We start from the raw sequence: 19,411 nt of genomic DNA, 5'->3' as shown, positions 1-19,411 counted from the left end.
CATTAATAAATGTAGGTTCTTATATTAATTCAGAGATTTCCAAACCCAACCCAGTATCAATTGATACTGAATGTAGTTCTCTCCGTCTCTTAGAGATGTGATGTGTTTACTGATCAGTGAAAGATAGGATATATGAGTTTCCAACTGGTTGAGCTGAAAATCAGCTCTCAGTCGCCAATAATTAGTGAAAAAAATGTGTTGTGGGAGTTAGTGTTTCTATGTTTGGTTGAGTTGTGCCAAAATGATCAGCAGGCTACGTGTATTAATCAGAGATGTAGAAAAGTCTCTAGAACTCCAATAATCTCCTAACTGTGGAAATTTAATTTGTGTTTTCTGTCTTGTGAGTATAAAAGTGTTGTTACTGTTTTATTTTTCTACTTTTTGACAAAACTAGAACAATCTTTAATCCAGCCCTTCTTTTCTGTTAATGTGATATATGTTTCATTTTTATCTGCTCTAGTTGGCGCAGCAGACTGGCAAAAGTGTAATTAACGTGTTGTAACCTTGACTCAACCAGCAGGTGGCATTAGTAAAGTGAAACCCTGCAAGTGGGTGCTTAGAGAGAGAAAAATGTGTGGGTTGAAGGTGGATATGTGATCTTCTTTTTTTTAAAAAGCAACTAACCTTTCAGTACAGACAGATCAATCTCACGTTTCTTCAAGCAGCTCTTGGAGAAAAGAGCTGCTGCTGAAAGCAGCTCTCTATTCAGTAAACAAGGAAAATGTAGGTCGACTTCACAAATCTTAATATCTTTAGTCTTTCTTCTTTGTATATTCACGGCTGTGCTTTGTGTTGGCAAGTAAAAATTTTATATTGGCTCAATTGTGAAAGGCTTTAATAGTTCAAGTTTGAAAGTAGTTTTCTAAAGCAAGGCTTTTTGCTTTTGAAAAGAGAGACATTGGTGACCAGCTCATCCTTTTACTGCCTATTTAACTACTTTTCATAAAGGGTATTTGCAAAAATGGTAAGTGGTGCTAAATCAAAATAAAGATTTCCTGTTATGTAAATTTAGCACAAAGGACCTGCAGAGATACAGTTAGAAATATAACTGTACTTTCTGAAACTAAAGGTGCTACAATTGCAGAGAGTCTGAAACACTAATCTAAGAATCTGCTTCACCCACATGGAAGCCGGAGGAAACTCCATAATGCAACGAAAGGCGATGACAACATGAAGCACCCGACAAGGAGCAGCAGAGAAAGTAAATGTCAGAGTCAGAATGTTAAGTAATGAAGACCAGCTGTACAGGAACATGCAGACAGACGATGCAAAAACAAACTACATAAAACTGAGGCAGGTTAGCCAAATACAAAATCCCCAAAAGGAGGAAAATGGGAGCTAAAAGCACAATGCAAAAGTCTCTAAACCACAATGTTCTTGCATGATGGAGGATTCTTACAGAGAGAAAATCTTTTGAAATGGTTTAACGATTTTCCTCTGCGATCGTAAACTCATCCACTCTGAGCATCATTTGCAAAGTCCCTATGGGACTGTGGGAATACAGCAGCAGCAGCTTACATTACTTCCTTACATATAATTACCTTAATAGCCTTAAAAGACTCGAGGAAGATGGCGTAGAGCCACCCGGGGCGGGGGTGGCTGTGTGGAGCGGGGAGGGAGGCCCTATAACCAGAACCATATGGGGAAAACCTCACTGCTTCACTGCGACTTAAGGCCATAGGTCTTCCCTGCTGGCATTTCCACCGTCTCTGAGGCTTGTTTTCCTGCACTGCACGGTTCCTGCAGCTCCAAACGAACTGCAACGCCATACAGTCCCTCCGACATGATCTGCTCAGCAAACCGTGGGAATTTGCCCGGCGCTCGGTGGCTCTGGCCGACTCTGGCCGACTCCAGGCCTCCAGATGGCGGCTCTTCTCTGCTCCCGGGCTCTCGTCTCCGCGTCGATCCAGTCCGCAGATGTTGTTCTTTAAGGACGGCCTTGCTTCCTGACCACCAGCGTCAGCCTCAATGAGCTATTGTTTGTGTCATGACATCATCATCTTCAGCCTCCCCTCTGCCTAGCGGGGTCTCGGAGCGAATGTGAGCGATTATTGCTCTGTGTGTTGGCCATGCTTTGCCAGACTTTTGTGCACTTAAATGTGGAGTGGATACATCTGTTTGGCAGTGTTAAAGGGGAAATATTAAAGACACTCCACAGCATCCATTTTCACCAGGCACATCGATCCCGGTTCTGTTTTGGTCCTTTTATGGGATTAAACGGAGAGCATTAACAGTTTTTGCCTAAATTAGGTTAGTGCTGTAGGTGGTATTTATTAGAAATTAGTCTCTAAGCCTTCTCGCAATAAGTAGTTAATCAATTAATTAATTGCATAATCAATTAAAATGAGCTCCATGGTTTCCATGGAGATGATTAGTAGGTAATTTTTTGTTTACAGAGACTTCGTAATCCATTTTATTTATGGTTTTGGTTGCATGTGGTTTTTATTTCCGTTACATTGTCATGTTTTATTGATTTTGGGTTTTAATAAAATATCGTCCAGTTCCAGTTTCGTGTTCTATAGAAAATTAAAGTTAATTCTAATCGACCAGGAACAATAATTCTAGTTTGCCTTTGAGAGGGAAAACTAGAATTATTACGCCATTATCAATATATTTATTGAAAATAATCTCAAAACACCAATATTATCATTTATTGCAATAATTCCTGGAGCAATTAATCATCCAGTAAAATGTTTTATCATGACAGGCCTTTGTGTCTTGTTAATGTAGATCTGCAATGCATTGACCTCATTATGAAACCAAAATAGGAGTGGAAATCTTTTGCGATCTCACGATTGGATTCCCATTTTTGGGACCACGATTCGATTCAATTTCAAACCAATTTTTGATTCAAAACGATTATTCATAATTATTCCTGCTTCAATCTATAGATGTGTAAAGGATCCTCGTGCTCTACTCCAGTCTGTTTAGCAAAGCAGAACGACATTAAAATGTCTTTCCCTCACTGCATTCTCCATTGTGTTTTTAGAAAGCAGTGACAGAGAGAGCGCCACCTTTCTGTAGATGACAACGGTACAGTTTCCATCCAGAAGTTGGCTCTGCTGTAGCTTAGCTGCGGTATTTCCGAAGTCCTCAATCTTCATTTTGTGAATTTTACCAAGGTAAAGCTCATATCAGTCTCAGTCTTCTCTTCTGTGAGAAACAAAATAAGTCCAAAATGTTTTCCTTCAACAAAAACAGGGCCAGTTGAATCTCTCTCTCTCTCATTTTTTAGTTTCCTCTTTATTATCTACGTTTTCATTATGTTTGCAAAACTTTATCGATACTTTTGAATTCCATTAAATAGCACAATTAAAATCCTGCATGAATAAGACTGTTCACGTTAGAAACATTAAAAAAAACAAGCTGCTCCATCATCCTCCTACCACTTACTGTCGTCTTCTTCGTTTCTTCTGCCAGTAGTAACAGCCAGTTGTTGATCACATTTTGATACAATCATCTCATCCTGGCGCACAAACCTTTCATGGGAAAACGAGCTTTTTCAAAATCACCGTGCTTCCATTAGGCAGATTTATTTTCCAATTTGCACAATTTTATGGTCAGTGGCAACTGAATGTTCATACATTCAGGTACCGTCTCCATGGCGACGTCAGAACGTCCCTGTAGTCACAAAATGGAGGCTGACAGGCAGCAGGCTTGTTTTGTTTTTTAAAATCAAGTTTGGGACTTTTTAAATCGATTCTGAATCGTAGCAAATGAGAATCACAATTGTTATATCAGTGGTGCCTAAAGTGGGTCCTGGAGGGCCGGCATCCTGCATGTTTTAGTTTTCTTAACACACCTGGATCAAATGATGGCTCATTAGAGGCCTAAGAAGAACATTGACAAGCTGAAAAGGTTGCTACTACCACCAGGGAGAGAACTAAAACATGCAGGATGCCGGACCTAGAGGACCGACTTTGGACAGCCCTGTTTTAAATGAACCGATTTTTGGGGTCACCCTTACTTCTAAAAGTAGATTTTGTTGTTTTACTTTGAAGTCTTACTTATTCTTTCATAAATTCCTGTTTATTGTCATCAAATACAGCCTATAATCTCCATCCACATCGATTTTTGCATTTAAAAGCACATACTTTAGTTGGATTTTCTTGTAAATGGGTATTATAAGACATCAGTGATGTTCTTTTTAAACGTATGACGTGCACTGCTACAACATTTTGAGCTTCCTTTTCTGTCTCCCTGCTATTGAGTCTCACCTTCCATTCATTTCTCTTCTTGAGCCATTTTATCTCATCTAAAATCACCCACACTCCCCCCCTCGCCCACAAACACACCGTCCTCCCCTGTTTATCGCATCCCACTGTTTTCCATTTCCCCTCTCAGTGTTTTTCTTCTGCTGCTTCTTATCCTCCTTTCCTCTCCTCCGTTCTTTCCAGTGGCTAGCCGCGGTTGCACATCTCAGCTCCCGAAGCGTCACGGACAGCTCGTCTTTCTCACTGCACGACAGAGCGACTGTGCAGCAACAGATACAGTGTTTTGCAAAGATATGCGTACCCTTGAGCTTTTTTACATCTTATCATGTTGAGCCACAAACATCGACGCGTTGGTTGGGATTTTGTGCAATAGATCAGCAAACGATAGTGCGTAGTTTTAAAGTGGGAAAAAGTGAAAGTGGTGACAAGTTTGCATTTTATTTGTTATCAACCTGCAGGTTTTCTTCCTGGACTGTCCTGTGTACTGCATCCAATCCCCCACAGGATGATGCTCCCACCGCCTTGCTCCACAGTGGGAATGTGGCAGCATCAATAGTTTTTCACCACATATAGCGCTTTGTGTGTAAAGTCTCGTCTGATCAGGACGCCTTAATGTCCTGTAAGTTCACATAATTTGAGGGAAACTCCAAACATGACTATTCAGGAGCTACTTCTCAGGTAAACAGTGGTAAAAACATTTATTAAAAGAGCAGCCATGTTGTGATGACTTCCTGAAGGTGGAGCTTCAGAAAGAGCAGAAGCTTCTTACAGAGACAGAGTCCCAATTTCAGGTTGATAAATTGTAAAGTGAGATTTATTTTAAGTCATATTTGAGCAGCATTTTCATAACAACTGAAGTTAGCATAATTATGTGATTATGCTATAAAATAGCACCATGTGCCTGGAAAATACATAATACTGCCTTTTCAATGTCTGTATGTGACATTAATTACTTTTACTAGGATTGGTTTAATAATTTTGCTTTCTCCTAAATAGTGTCGATTAATATGATGGTGTATACGGCCATGCTGAGAATTTTTTTTAAATTCAATTACAGAAACAAAGTAATAAAATTACATAATGTTAGGAGAATACACCCATACAAGAATAAAGTTAAAATAATACAAAATAAAGTCATAATATTGCAACTTCACTCTCATAATAGTTTTACTTTATTGTCTTAATGTTATGACCATTCTCATAATTGTATTTTTTTTTTGTTTTTGTTTTGTCTCAGTATGGCCCTAATACTCCGTCATAGATTAATAAATGGTGTAGAGTTTTTTGTTAAATCCGTAGAGAAGGGAAAACAGGCTGTAGAGCTAACAGATCTTAAAGGCTGTCCTCGTCAGCTGGTGTGACAAACAAACACCAGCCATTGTTCTGGCCGGAGGCCAAATACAGAAACACAAAAGGTGGGCCGCGAATGAATTTGCCGTTTCCTTTGAGGAGACATGCATCTCTGGATGTGGATTATTTGACATTTGGTAGAACGTGCGATGACGCCGACTGAATATCAATCACACAACAGCTGAAGTGTGTGTTTGCAAGAAACCATTAGCATGCAGCGCGAAGCAGTTGGAGCAGCATATGTGACTGACAAAGCTGCAGAAACTGTTGGGGAAGGATGATACTTTTGTTTTTGTTTTTTTTATAAATCCGCCTCCACTGCCTTTTGTGAATGCTTTCAGGATTCTAACCTGATTGCAGTTTGGCTTCTTATTTGTACCAATTATATGGAACTTCTCTCCTGACATTAGTCACAGCAATTTACACACCAAGATGAACTGCAGCTCACGCGATCACATTAAAACACAAAACTTTTCAGGCGTCACTACTAGCACACACACAGATAGACGTGTCTCCCCATGTTGCTCGGGTTTGTTCCTGGTCGGTTATTTGCGTGCATGTGTTGCGTTGCTGCATGCGCTCCTCCCCGCCGTCTCGCGAGGCCTCGCAGATCAGAGCACCAGGGAAAGCAGATGAAAGCCAGGCGCAGTTGTTTCCATATCAGAGGAGCAGCTCTGGCGTGCGGACTAATCTCTTTCATGTACGTGGAGTGAGAAATGCACATCGGCATAAAAGACTCACAGGCTGGCAGCAGCGCTTACGTAAACAAGGGCTGCGCTTAATTCGCTCACATCCTGAAGCTTCCTCAACGACACACATAGAAAATGTCTCTCTCTCTGTCTCTCTCTCTTTCATGGCATTACTTAGGAAATAAAAACCTCAGCATGGTTCCATAGCTGAGCTGAAACATCCTGCAGATTATCTTTTCCTGGCTCTCACACAGGCAGCTATATAGACACAAACACATACATACAAAGAAACAAAAAGGTGACTACACACTTTCTTTTATTTTTTTTTCAAAAAACATCCAGCAGCACAAAATTTCCTTCTTTCCTTCCAGCCACTTTCCGCAACGCACACAGTAAGGGAATCATTTCAACGCTGGCAGATTTAGCCGTCTCTATTTATAGCCCGACTCCGTGTTTAATGACACATCCCACATTCTTACTATAGCAACGACTGTTTTGGCTGGCGGAGGCTCTTCCCACCGCAGCCCGGGACGCTGTTCACTGTAAAAGCGTGGCTGTTTTTTTTTTTTGTTTTCCCAGAGGTTAATCTCTGCGAGTCAGACGAGGCTGCTGTTCAGCGTTTCACCAAACACAATCCCACACCTGAGCATAATTGGTCTCACTCAGCCAAAAGAGGTCACCATTGTTCATTGTTTGCAGCTAAAGTGGTGGTGTTGTGTTGCTGTGTCTGTAAAGGGAGACTGACAGAGTGAGACGGGAAATAGATCGACACTATGGCGAAAAAACAGGTCTGCAGGTAAATGGTAGAGCTTTCTTTCATTATGAAAGTGAAACTTTTTAGTTGTTTTGATTTTCATGGCAGTTACCAGAAGAAGCTCCACGCTTGGCACTGAGGATTCTTCTTATTGTCTGTGATGCAGAATTGATGTTAAAAGTCTCTAATTAACAACTCCTGTTCTTAGATAAATTTGCTTTTCTTTAATTAGGGATTCACCGATTCTCTTTTTTCACTTCTGATACCGATATCTGAGGTTTAGTTTGGCCCGATTCCGATCCAGGAAAACAAAGCTGAATTGACTTTGAATTGACTGAATTGACTTTAAATGTTTCTTTAAAAAAGAAACATTTAACTCTGCCCCAGTACAGCTCACTTAAACACACCGATAGCTTCACAAGCTTGATCAAACATATAAAAATAACACAACTTTAATTTTTCAGTCAGTGCAATCAGGAATAATAAAAATAATGTAATATAAATAACAAAGCATAGAATTAGACTGAATAGATCCGCCCTTACTGTATGATGCCCAGTCTAGAATTTCTTTCAACATTTGGCCCAATAAGAGACAAATTGGTTTGTCTCTTATTTTTTTCAAACTTGAACAAGAGTGCTTAGCCTTTGATTCAGTTCATTTCTGTCTTCTTCTAATTCACCTTCAAGTGTAAGAGAATAAAAGCTACAACAATTTCTGTTAATTATGAGACCATAGTATCATAATATTAATGGAATAAAGACATGATGTTACCAGAAGAACATCTTAAAACGGAGGAAAAAGCTTGGATAATTATTTTTCATGTTTGAGTTTTCATAAAATTACTACTTCATTCTCCTAATATTATAACTGTACTCTTGCAATATCGTGACTCTTATAATTTCAGAAAGACTCTTAGCCTGGCCTTTGTAGTTCATCGTAGAGTTGACCTGAATTCAAAGTCCAAATCAACAAAAGCTGTAAAACACAAGCAGTAAAACAAGATGGCGTGCGTTTACATCAGTCTGAACTATGGAAACCCGAAGAGGCCAAAAATCCCAATATGTTTTATTTTCTCCTTCCAAAATGAAATCCTCAAAAACCAAAAATTTGATTTATCACCCAAACCTAATTCCTGCCCTCCATACTTTGACACACACCAGCTGCCTCAGCGTTGTTGCAGACCATAGTGAGCATCTCTTTTCTTCCTCTTACTTGACTTTAACCTTCAGTTAGTGGTCATGGTTGCTCTGATCATGGACATAATTGCTCTTACAAGAGAAAAATGCATCTCATTGTAATTTTAATAATGAATATCAACCCCTTTTTCACTCCCTTTAAATGACTGGTGTCAATGTACATTTTAGAAAAAGTCTTAATCACGTTAAATAGACCAAAAGAAAAAAAATAACTACATCAAAAAAAAAATTATCAGCACCAATTTAATCCCATATACGTCTGTTTTCACTGGAAGCACAGGCAGGTGTCAGAGTGTATATTGGACATAATACAGATGGAGCCAAAAGCCCAAAAACGCTCAGCTTTTGAATCAAGCTTTCCATCATGGCTCTGTTGTCTGGCCATTTAATGCAAAAACCTGGTGTGAGGACGACTTTATTCTGGTAACTTCTTCTGGTTAAGAAGACTTTCCTAGTTGCCGCCTGCTGTGAAAATAGGCTGTCGTCGGTCAGGTCTATAAATTCTGCCGTCTGGTCTATTGTCAGTGAGTGACAAAGAGTCGGTGAGTCACAGCAGACTGACTTGTGACCAGAGCCCAGCAGCAAAAACCTCCACACGCTCCTTACAGGTCGCAGACGGACAGGAATCTTATTTTCACAAACTTTACTGCTTCGTTTATTTATGGTGGCAATTTGCATTCAGTGTGTTTTCAGTGAAAAGTGCTCTGATGAAATGAAATGATTCGCAACTACTTATAGTCAGTGAAGATAACGAAAATGAACTTGATGAGGGAAAAACTGGATTTGTACTTACGATGCCATAAATTGATGCATCACTTCAAGCTAAGAGGAATGTCTTCATGTGGACAGGGCCGCTGATTTCACTGTGTCATTCTGACTGAACTAGAAACGCAGAATGATTTATTCCAAAGCAAATCATTCTTCTGCAAGGAAACACTTGCACACTGCAAAAACAAAATCTTACCAAGTATTTTTGGTCTAGTCTCTTGTACAAATATTGTAGTGCAAGACAAAGCTAACTATAAGACAAAGCTAACTATGAGAAAGTTTTCAGCAAGATAGAGGAGATTTAGTCAATAATTCCTTAATATTCATGAAAAAGCTCTAGTTCCACTTTCAGATTATTTCACTAATAACAAGGGGAAACTGGCTTGTTATAAGTAAATTGATCTGCTAATGGAACTAGTACCTTTTCATCAATATTAATGAATTATTTTCCTAAATAAGCTCATATCTTGCTGAAAAGTTACTTATGATTTAGTTTTGTCTTATTTCGAGTGTGACAAGATATTTGCACTCGAAACTAGACCCAAAATACTTGGTAAGATTTTGTGTTTTTGCAGTGTTCACATTAGTCATCGTCTCTTGTCTCATTGGGTAGACTCACACAAAGCTTTAGCTAACATGATTGACATAAATAATGGGATCAAAACATTCTCTAAGAGCAACTCTCCCCAGTGATCCAGCAGGAGCTCAATAATCCATGTTTTTGTTATGTTGGGTTTTTTGTAAAGCATGATTGGAGCACTCTGTCATGAGGCAAAGCGATAGCTAAATGTCTTTGAATATTGGGTCAGTGGCCGGGAAAGTCCCACCAAGAACCTGATCAATCCTGAGCCAGTTGTCGAAAAACAATAATAAAATAAACTGAAATTGTTGCTTCCTCCAAGCACTGATAAAGTAAGACAAGTAAGCTCTCTCCTCTCACACCTGCAACCCGTTAGCTCATCAGCCCCAGTCTGTTGTTCCAGAGGTCACTCTGCCAGTATTTAAACTCCTCTCACTCTTCTCACTCTTCTGATATTCTCTCTCTCTCTTTCTCACTGTTTGTTGCTCCCTGTCACCACCTTGGTTTTGTAAGCTCATGTTTATCATTTTGTCACTAAATAATTCACAGCCACTCGTTGCCTCTGCCTGCTCTGAATTTGGGTCCGTCATCACCACTTCACATCATGACTGTTTTATTTTGTTGAAATGAAGACAAAAATGGCTCCTTGGACTGAAAAGCTTGCAGACCTCAGAACTAGACCGTTCTAACGCACTTTGATTAAAAACCATTCGACTGTTACTCTGGCTGTATTTCTGGTAATCCTGATGGAACGTGAAGGTCTTTTTTTGTGCTTTGCTTTTCGTAAAGGTCTAGTTGACTGACTGAGCTGTGAAGAGAGACTGGAATCAAGTGGAGTAGCGAAGGAAGGCGGGGCAGAGAGTTTTGAGGGGTGGCTAAAATAATATACGTTTTGTTTTGTGCATGTTTTACATTGCATCTCATATTAAGGGATTACTTCGCATGTGGCGTTTTATTAAAATATTGTTGGATTAAAAACAAAAATAATTAAATACTCTCAAATATTTGAAAAATCTTTTTTTGGGGGGGACCAACATGGAGCCATCTGCTAGATGTTTCCAAATGTTTTTGTCTTTTTTTGTGATGGGGTACCAAAACTGGCTCCAGCTCAAGGGCCCTAATTCATTTAAATCCGGCCCTGTAGGAAGGCAATCAAATTCTCAGCAATAGTAGCACGATTGGATGTTTTTCTGATATTGCTCATCCTCATTACTTATTAGGTTGGTGATTTTTAACACAAATCCAGGCCAGTATTTTCTGATTGTGCCTCCAAACATGCAGAAAAAGCTCAGTCGTATCCACAAGTCGGGACACCCCGCGCACACAGACCTGATCTGTTGGCCTCTAGTCTCGATATTTTAGAGCAGAGGAAGTTGTGCTGGCCCGGACACACAGGGCCATTGTAAAGCCACCACTAGGAACAGCGCAATCCGTCAGGAAAAAGTCTGTCCAGCCGGTCGCTCCGCCTCCAACATCCTCTCCTTTGTGAGGAGCCCACACCAACCAAGAAACTTCAAGGAAAACCTCTACAGTACGACCTCACCCCCCGCCTCCTGCCGCTCGCCCGAACTAGCCAGCGCTAACCCTTCAGGCTGACCAGGAACCGTCAGCGTTTTTATCCCGGGATCCGGTCGGCGCTCAGCAGATCGTTTGCAGCTTGACGTTAAACCCGCAAACCGGGACGATGCCCGTTTTCCCGGCCGCTGGAGGATGAGGGGGTCGGTCCGCAGCGCGCCTTCCCCCGCTCACGTCCAGGATCCGAGATGTGGAAGGAGGAATATGATGTTCACTTTGACTTCCTGCTGCAGCTCCTGTGAGTTTGGCGTCAAGATCCGTTTGATGGGTTTATAGTTGAGGGGAGGCGGCATTAAAAAATAGGATGCCAAAAAAAAAAAAAGTGGAAATGAGTCAGTAGTTCTGCTAATATTTTACTGGGATCACAGAGTAACCTTTGAACAAACATTTCTGGCTTTAATAAAAAAGCAATGATCATGATGTGTAACTAAGCTAATGTTTTATAGAGAACTTTTTTATCCTGATTTATGAGGTTGTAAGACATGAAAGTGTTTATCTCTACTAAATCACTCAAGAATTAGCTGAAGTAAGTTCTGATGAGCTGCAGGCTAAAATCTCCAAACACAAAACTCTGTATTTGTCGGGTCATTACTTAATTATTCAGATAAAAATCATTGCTAATCACATGTTTTCAGAGCCTCGGGTCCAAGATGTACAACTAATTTAAGAGCTAGCAAGAATGGTACTAAAGCATTCCATAAAATTAGCAAATATTCTGTAATTTGTGTTTAAACTTTAAATAGTATTAGGAATTCACCACATTTAATGCTACACCATCAGATTTAATCAGAAATAAGTTCAAAAAGAACGAAGAACGGTTCATGTGAACAGTGGTAGACGTTGCCATTAGCAACTCTGTGTAAATCAGTCTGGAGGTGTTGCTTGATTTGAATGTTGAGGTCCAGCATTGCAGCAGCGTTTCCACATAATTACATCTACAAGCTGCAACATATCACATGCAATAACAAATGTACACTTGTCTTTTCCCACAATGCTTCTGGTTTCCCTATCAATCATTATTCACAGAAAAAAAAGAAACAAATTGAATTGCTTAACTTGGCCAATTCCTTATTATTCAACATTATTTCCTCACACACACACACACACACACCACCTTTTAAAATGCCATGGTGACCACCATCCACCTCCCTCCCAGTCACACCCACTCACACCTTGCCTGGCTCTTCTAGGTGTGGGTACCAGCGGTACGCTGAAAAAGATTAGCATGTGAGTCACAGGCGTGCCTCTTCATGCTCTCTGACTCTGACACAGTCACACACACGTGCAGACTGAGCGGCGGCCACGGTAGCTGAATACTCTTGGCCTCGGGGTACAGAATTGTGCTTTTAGAGACACTAATAGCGCCGCTGTGTGCCACTTGGCCTTTGGCAACTCCAAGTGTCTGGTCTCGAAATCTGAGTGTAATTCTTTAATATTGTGTCCAGTCTCCATCGTTTTGTGTGCGTGTGCGTGTGCGTGTGCGTGTGCGTGTGTGTGTGTGTGTGCGCGTCATGTTTGCCCCATGACTGATATCGGTTTTGAATGATTTATGAGGTCTCTCTGAAGCTTGGGAATTAATATGGTCAGACAAGCGAGAGCAATTTCTACTGCAGGGACGGCTTAGCAGTGACCTCTTTTCATTGTGTTTGTGGTTCCTTCAGTGATCGGAGTCTGTAGCTGAGGCCCAATGAGTTCAAGGTGTTTCTGTGTCTCCATATGGAGTTTATATGAATTTAAAGACTAAATAAGCAGCAGTCCCTACAGGTTTTATGCTGCAGATTGAAGGGACTCACTCTGTCGGCCTCCACCCTGTTTCACGTGTCCAGAGCCTCTCCACTGGGAGCATCACAGGAAGCGTTTAAGTCCCATCTCGAAAGAAAATCAGATGACTTCTCCTCCACTCCAAAGATCAGTGGGTTTTCTTTTTCTCTTTATTCAAACCTCTTGGAAACTCCCCACCCTGTCCCCAAGGCTGAGCTCACGCTCTCGGTTTCTACAGTCTCTATCCGCCATCTCGACACGGTTCGTGCGACTGATGCTTCGCCACGATAAGGCGGAAGAGTTTACATGAGGCAACTCGTCGCAATGCAGCTGTTTATGTTCCGTGGAGCTGTGCTGATACGATAAATAACTTTTATTTAAGTCCTAAGAAGTAAATAGGTAGATGAAGAGCGACACTCAAGTGAAACCTTGCAAAGAGCATCAACGTCCAGGCCCTTCATGAAGGTTGTAGGTCAAGTGTCTAAATATACTGCTAGACTTTCTGTCCTTTTACAACCACAAACTTTTGTGTGTGATGTCAGGATCTTACCTGAGATCCACATTTTCAGTTGAAAACGTGCATCTCAGGTGTCACTGGCGTAACATTTTTGCTGTTGGATCGCAACAAAAATGTTACGCCAGTGACCAGAGTCTCTCACACCGGCACTTTCTGAAACCAGGAGTGAAACGTTTCTGTAGCGCCCAGTGCCGAGGCTGAAGACGGCTGTGGGACTCATTCTACATGTGGATGGGCGGATGGCAACAAAAATAATGGCAACTAGCGTCGTGCTGCTTAACCTGTTCAGATTAGCACAATTTCTGAGGAGGAATGAAAGCGAGACATGAGCATCTGGTTCATTTGAGACGGATTACTGTTTATCAGTTGAAGGGGGAGGTGGGTGGATCAGTCCACAGTATCAATGCTCTCATTACTTTAGTTCACTCTCTAGCTTATATGTAGAAACTGTGGAGTTCTCACTATTTCGACAAACATACTTTTTAGATTATTATGCAGAGAGACTCCTATTCTTCGAACACAGAAAAGGAATTATACCAGAGGATAATATTTATCTAGCAACCCTGAACAGGAGTATTTAGTTTATATACCTTGGATCAACATTATTAGTCTTATTTTTCTTTTCTCTTTTATTTGACTTGTTTTATTTTATTGTTATTTCCTTTTAATTTGTGTAAAGCATTTTCAGTTGCCTTGCTCCTGAAAATGTGCTTTATAAATACAATTACCTTACCTTACCAAACCAGTACCAGTGTGGGACCAATACTGATTACTGGGTGCGGTACTTTAGTTTCAGATTTTATTTTTTTCCAACTCTACCTCAAAAAAGATTAGCCTTTTTTCTGTTGTTAAAGTATTTGGTAGTGATTTGGAGGAATACACATTTATTTTTATTTGTAGAACATAAATATATAGACGTTTGTGGTTTTAACATATGAAAAAGTTCAACGTTTGCATCAGCACGTAAACAGAAGAAACATTCTCTGCCATCTTTATGTTTCTGTGTTACACATCAGCCGTTGTTCTGCTAGGACAGGCTACTTAGCGTTAGCTGCTTCCATGGTAGCCATCTAATCATCTGGTCTGTAATGTATTGAATTTGTCATGGTAATGAAATTTGGCTGACCAGATTAAGCAAGAAAAAAAACCCCATCTGAATCATCTGGTGAGAATGCCGGTAGTCATGCTCAAACAGGAAATGAGGAAACGCCAGTCAGATTAGTGGAGGTGAATAAATCTGTACGATTTGTCATAAATTGGTAAGCAAATGCCAAAATGCTGCCCAGCTTACGCTCGCTCTCTGTGGTGTTGACGTTGAAATAAAGCGCTGTTAACACATAAGTGGGTAATCCAGAAGAAAGCTCCTGGGACACAAATCAAGTTGCTCGGTGCAGAAGCAATTTAAATAAGAGCATTTTTCAAACTGGCAATCAAACACAAACACGGTTTATTAAAATGTCCTTGAAAAGGCACATTCACTTCCTGGTTGACTCGGCAGTGAAGCACTTTGCAGAGTAAAGTGTGTAATGCTCTCAAACTGCAGCTCAACATCATTTAGGTAGGTCATAAATAAACAAGCAGGGCACTAATTAATACTTACACATTGATTCTCTGTTTACTTGACAACAGCCTAACAACTGTGTACAGTATGAGACCGACCCATAAACGGTTATTTGGGCTGAGCTGCTTAGCCTGTCTAGTGTTTTACTTTACAACAGTACATGGTTATTGTAACGCGGGACAAGACGTCAGAAACGGTGTCGGTAGATTTTCGTTTTTTCATGCTTTATTTTCCAGGATCTTTCAAATGTGTTTGTCGTGTTTAAAACGAGCCTTGACAATTAACAGGTGCCATTGAAACCCAGCGGAGCAGAAAATAACTTAAGATGGAGATGTTTTTATAATTCATCCTTATTCAGCCATTCGCTGGAACGACTATATTGTCTAAATTATGATTTATTACTCAAAAAGAAAAGAAAAGGTCTTGTGGAACTGTCATGTTGTTGCAAGCAAGCGTTGTGTTTATTTACAGTTTTCCTGCTCGTTTGTCTTTGTTTTCCCGTCTTCTTGGCTTTTACGGGATTGGACGTTTTGCTTTTCACTTCGCCAGACAGTCTGGGAAAATCACAAATTGAACGGCTGAATAGTTAATTTTGATTTTGAGCGTTACCCTTAAGGACAGTTTCACGGGAGTTGCTGAAGTCAGCATGAGGGTATACGTCTTGTTACGACTGCAAAGCTGCTGCTGCTGTTTTCACCTTGCGGTTCTTGGCACAATCCTGTGTTTGTGTGTGTGTTCCTGCTGTAACAGGAGATTCACAAAAAAAAGTAGTTTAGAGTCGCTGGTTCAGAAACCTGGCAGGTGTCTGACGTCATCAGGAAAGCTTTGTAACAGTCGGACTTTACAGTTGTGCAGCTAGCATCACAGCTAAGGTCAAGTGTTAGAATGTCTCCCCTCCAACCTAAGGATGCTTTGCCGCTGGAGGTGGATGGATCTGTGCACCTGTGGGTTCCTGCGCTTTATGACATGCTACCCCCGATCAGCGTCAGCCCAGAACTGGAGGAAAAGGCATAGAACAAATCTGAGAACCGAGGTAAAAAACTGTTTCTTTTCGTCCCGTTCATTAACTTGAGCTCTTGCATCTGTTGTGTGTCTGTGTGTGTGTGTGTGTGTGTGTGTGTGTGTGTGTGTGTCTGTATGCGTATGATCTTTTTCCCAGCGATGCCAACCTGTCAGACGTGCCGCCTGACTTGGATGAGTGCGATCCGGGCAGTCTGGAGCGCGGCAGCACCGACACTCTGGCCAATGGCTGCCGAGTCGACAGCGAGGCCGCCAAGAGGCTGGCCAAGCGCCTGTATCACCTGGACGGCTTCAAGCGCTGCGACGTTGCCAGACACCTGGGCAAAAAGTGAGTCAGTATGACACATGAGCAGATAGTAACCAAAAAACTGAACTCAAGTAAGAGTAGCACTGCTTTACCGTGGCTTTACGCAAGTTAAAGTAAAGTAAGAGTAGCGATATTTCATATCAATTAATCAATCAAACTTTATTTGCATAGCACATTTCAGCAACAAGTCAGTTCAAAGTGCTACATCATAAAAACAGAAATCAGCAACATTTTTCCAAGTGCTGTCAGTACACATAAAAAAATTTATTCAAGTAAATGTAACTAGTTTCTCTGCAAATAAATCGGCAAACTTTCCTTCTGAAAGAGAAACGTGTTTTTTGGGGGAGTTTATGAGTAAAACCCCTGAATGATTTTTGAAAGTGTTTGTATATGTTGTGACATACACAATGGCAATAACTGAACTAACACAAGGGATAAGCTAAAATGACTGGATATAATGAAACAAACTATAAAGAAATGATAAAAAAAAGCAGAAAATAGCTGAATTTACAAGTTCAAACATCTATGGAACATAACGGCTCATGTTGTTAAAGGAAAGACAAAAGAAACTCCATTTGCAATTTGCCACATGTCGTGTAGGAATGAGCAACATGAAGAAGAAAGTGCTCTTGTTGGGTAGGTGAGACCAAAGTTTAACTTTTTGGCCAGCTCACAAAAAACTGCATGTAATGAAAAACTAACAGAACAAAAAAAAAAAAAAAAAACAGTTTCCATTCTGATGAGACTTTAATGATCTTGGATTCATGCATTCATTCCAGCTCTCATTTCACAGATCAGTACCACATTGTTTGGTCTGTTCCATAAAATCCTAATAGAAAACATGTAGAATCTTGTGGTTACAAAGTGGAAAAACTTCAAGATATTTGAATGTTTTTATAAGAGGCAGCATCCTCTGGTGTCACGTTGACCTTCTGATGCTGATTATTTCTCTCTCTCTCTGCAGCAACGAGTTCAGTCAGCTGGTTGCTTCAGAGTACCTGAGTTACTTTGATTTCTCCGGCCTGTCCCTCGACCGAGCCCTGAGGTAACGCTTACTCGGCAAATGTTAGAGGCAAATGGATGACACAGAAGATCTTCACACACACACACACACACACACACACACACACACACACACACACACACTAGCTCTGAGCTAATCACCTTGTCAGTGTTAACGTTGATTATCCTGTGGAACTTACGGTACATTAGGGCTGCAGCTGATGATTATTTTAGCAATTAATTAATCTATCAATTATTCTGACGATTAATCGATTATACTGCTGATTAATCAGTTAATTGGATAAAAAAATTTGGCTCATTCTACATATTTTTCATTTAACCACCTGTGCCTTTTTCTACATAATACTAGAAATGCATTAAAAGATGAAAATAGTATTGCTTTGTTAGAGAGTTTGAACCAGGTGAAGCTACTTGAGGAGTTTTGGCAAAAACATATTTACAGACAAAGATTTTTTATTTTTTTTACCCTAAATACAAAATGTATGTATATTTTGTACAGCTTTGGCTTAATCACTGCTTTGAATGTCCTTCTTTTTTTAAGAGTCTATAGCGATTGATTACTAAATTAGTTGACGAATGTTTCAGTAATCGATTAATCACAATTAATCCGATTAATAATTTCAGCCCTACAGTATATAAGACGTGACGTAGGATTTTCAGCTCATGGTAACAGCGGTCGTAGTTCTCATTATTGAAACTAGAACAAATCAACATCAGTTCTCGTTTTATTGAACTGTTTTTGTGTTACAGAAACTTCTTAAAGGCCTTTCCACTGATGGGAGAAACTCAGGAAAGAGAGCGGGTCCTCGTCCATTTCTCCAGACGCTACTGTCACTGCAACCCACTGACGTCCACCTCTGAAGGTTTGACTCAACCCGCCTCATTAAACACGTTCAGGATTTGCCTCATTTTACTTACAGAGCAATTCAGCTCATTTCGATCCCTCCGACATCGACCTTCTTCTTCTTCGTCTTTTTGCAGATGGAGCCCACACATTGACCTGTGCGCTAATGCTACTCAACACTGATTTACATGGACATGTAAGCACCGTCGTCTTCCCGCCTCTACATTTTTGCTGATTTCTAATTTATAAAGTCTTCTTCAAACGTGATGCAAAATATCTGAGGTGACTTACCGTCAGGACGGCACGTCTTTGACGAGTTTTCTGCATTTCTTTATTTTTCTACCCGTCTGTCCTTTTTGCTGTTTCACTCTCTCCTCCTCGGCCTACTTTATGACCTGCTTATGTCTCGTCTAATGGAACCGTCTCCTGTGTGCGGTGTGAAAACTGGAGCGCTGTCAGTTCACAGTTTGCCTCTCCTTGGCCCTGCTCTTCACTTCACTTCTACCCTCACTAGCAGTATTAACTAATATCCTTTCTGTCTTTTCAATTCCCTTTCCTCCTTTTCAAACCCTTCCCCCTGCTAACCAAATCTGGCCCCTGGTCTCTCTCTGCCCCTGCAGGTGGTGAGTATGCTTACCAACTAACAATCTCCCTGTAGACCCGTTGCCCTCCTTTTACCAGCTAAAACGGCACAGCTCACATTTGGTTTTTGTCCCCCAGTAAAGACGTGTGAAAAGCAATAAAATAAGTTCTTCTTTTATTGAATTTTTGTCTTGAAATAGGACAAAACTAACCCACAAGTAACTTTCTAGCAAAATTTAAGAGCTTGTTATGTCAGTAATTCCTTAATATCAATGAAAAAGTATTATTTCATTCATATTTTGGAAAAAATGTCTTGTAATACGTGAAATAATTTGAACAAGCCATTTTCTTCCTAAAAAGTTACTTGGAAGTTGGTTTCGTCTTATTTCAAGTGTACTAAGATATTAAACTAGAAGCTAAACCAAAAATACGTGGTGATATTTTGGGGGGTTTTGCAGAACAGACCAGAAGCTGGTAAACTATAGACAAACACATCTAAACTTGAGAAAATCCAAACCCAGCATGAGACAGGGGAAAGTCCGAAACATTAAGAAAACACATATTATCTGTTCTAGGCAAAATAACACAGGAAGCTGCAAATAAACAGCTAAAGACGACTGTAAATGAAAGAAATGTGGATACATAATAGAACAAAGTCCAACACATGAT

General features: G+C 40.4%; 1 protein-coding gene across 1 annotated transcript in view; it reads left to right on the top strand.

The window, feature by feature from the left end:
* The window catches only part of psd2 (pleckstrin and Sec7 domain containing 2), a 42,987-nt gene that overhangs the window by 16,147 nt on the left and 7,429 nt on the right, over positions 1 to 19,411 (top strand). The window contains exons 4-7 of the mRNA XM_008419836.3: positions 16,126 to 16,314; positions 17,258 to 17,338; positions 18,067 to 18,179; positions 18,298 to 18,356. Of these exons, the coding sequence (XP_008418058.1) occupies positions 16,126 to 16,314; positions 17,258 to 17,338; positions 18,067 to 18,179; positions 18,298 to 18,356 (442 nt within the window). The remainder of the gene's footprint in view (positions 1 to 16,125; positions 16,315 to 17,257; positions 17,339 to 18,066; positions 18,180 to 18,297; positions 18,357 to 19,411) is intronic.

Source organism: Poecilia reticulata, chromosome 10, assembly GCF_904066995.2.
Source record: "Poecilia reticulata chromosome 10, P_reticulata-male-v2, whole genome shotgun sequence".
Lineage (NCBI taxonomy): Eukaryota > Metazoa > Chordata > Actinopteri > Cyprinodontiformes > Poeciliidae > Poecilia > Poecilia reticulata.
This window is presented reverse-complemented; position numbering and strand designations above follow the sequence as displayed.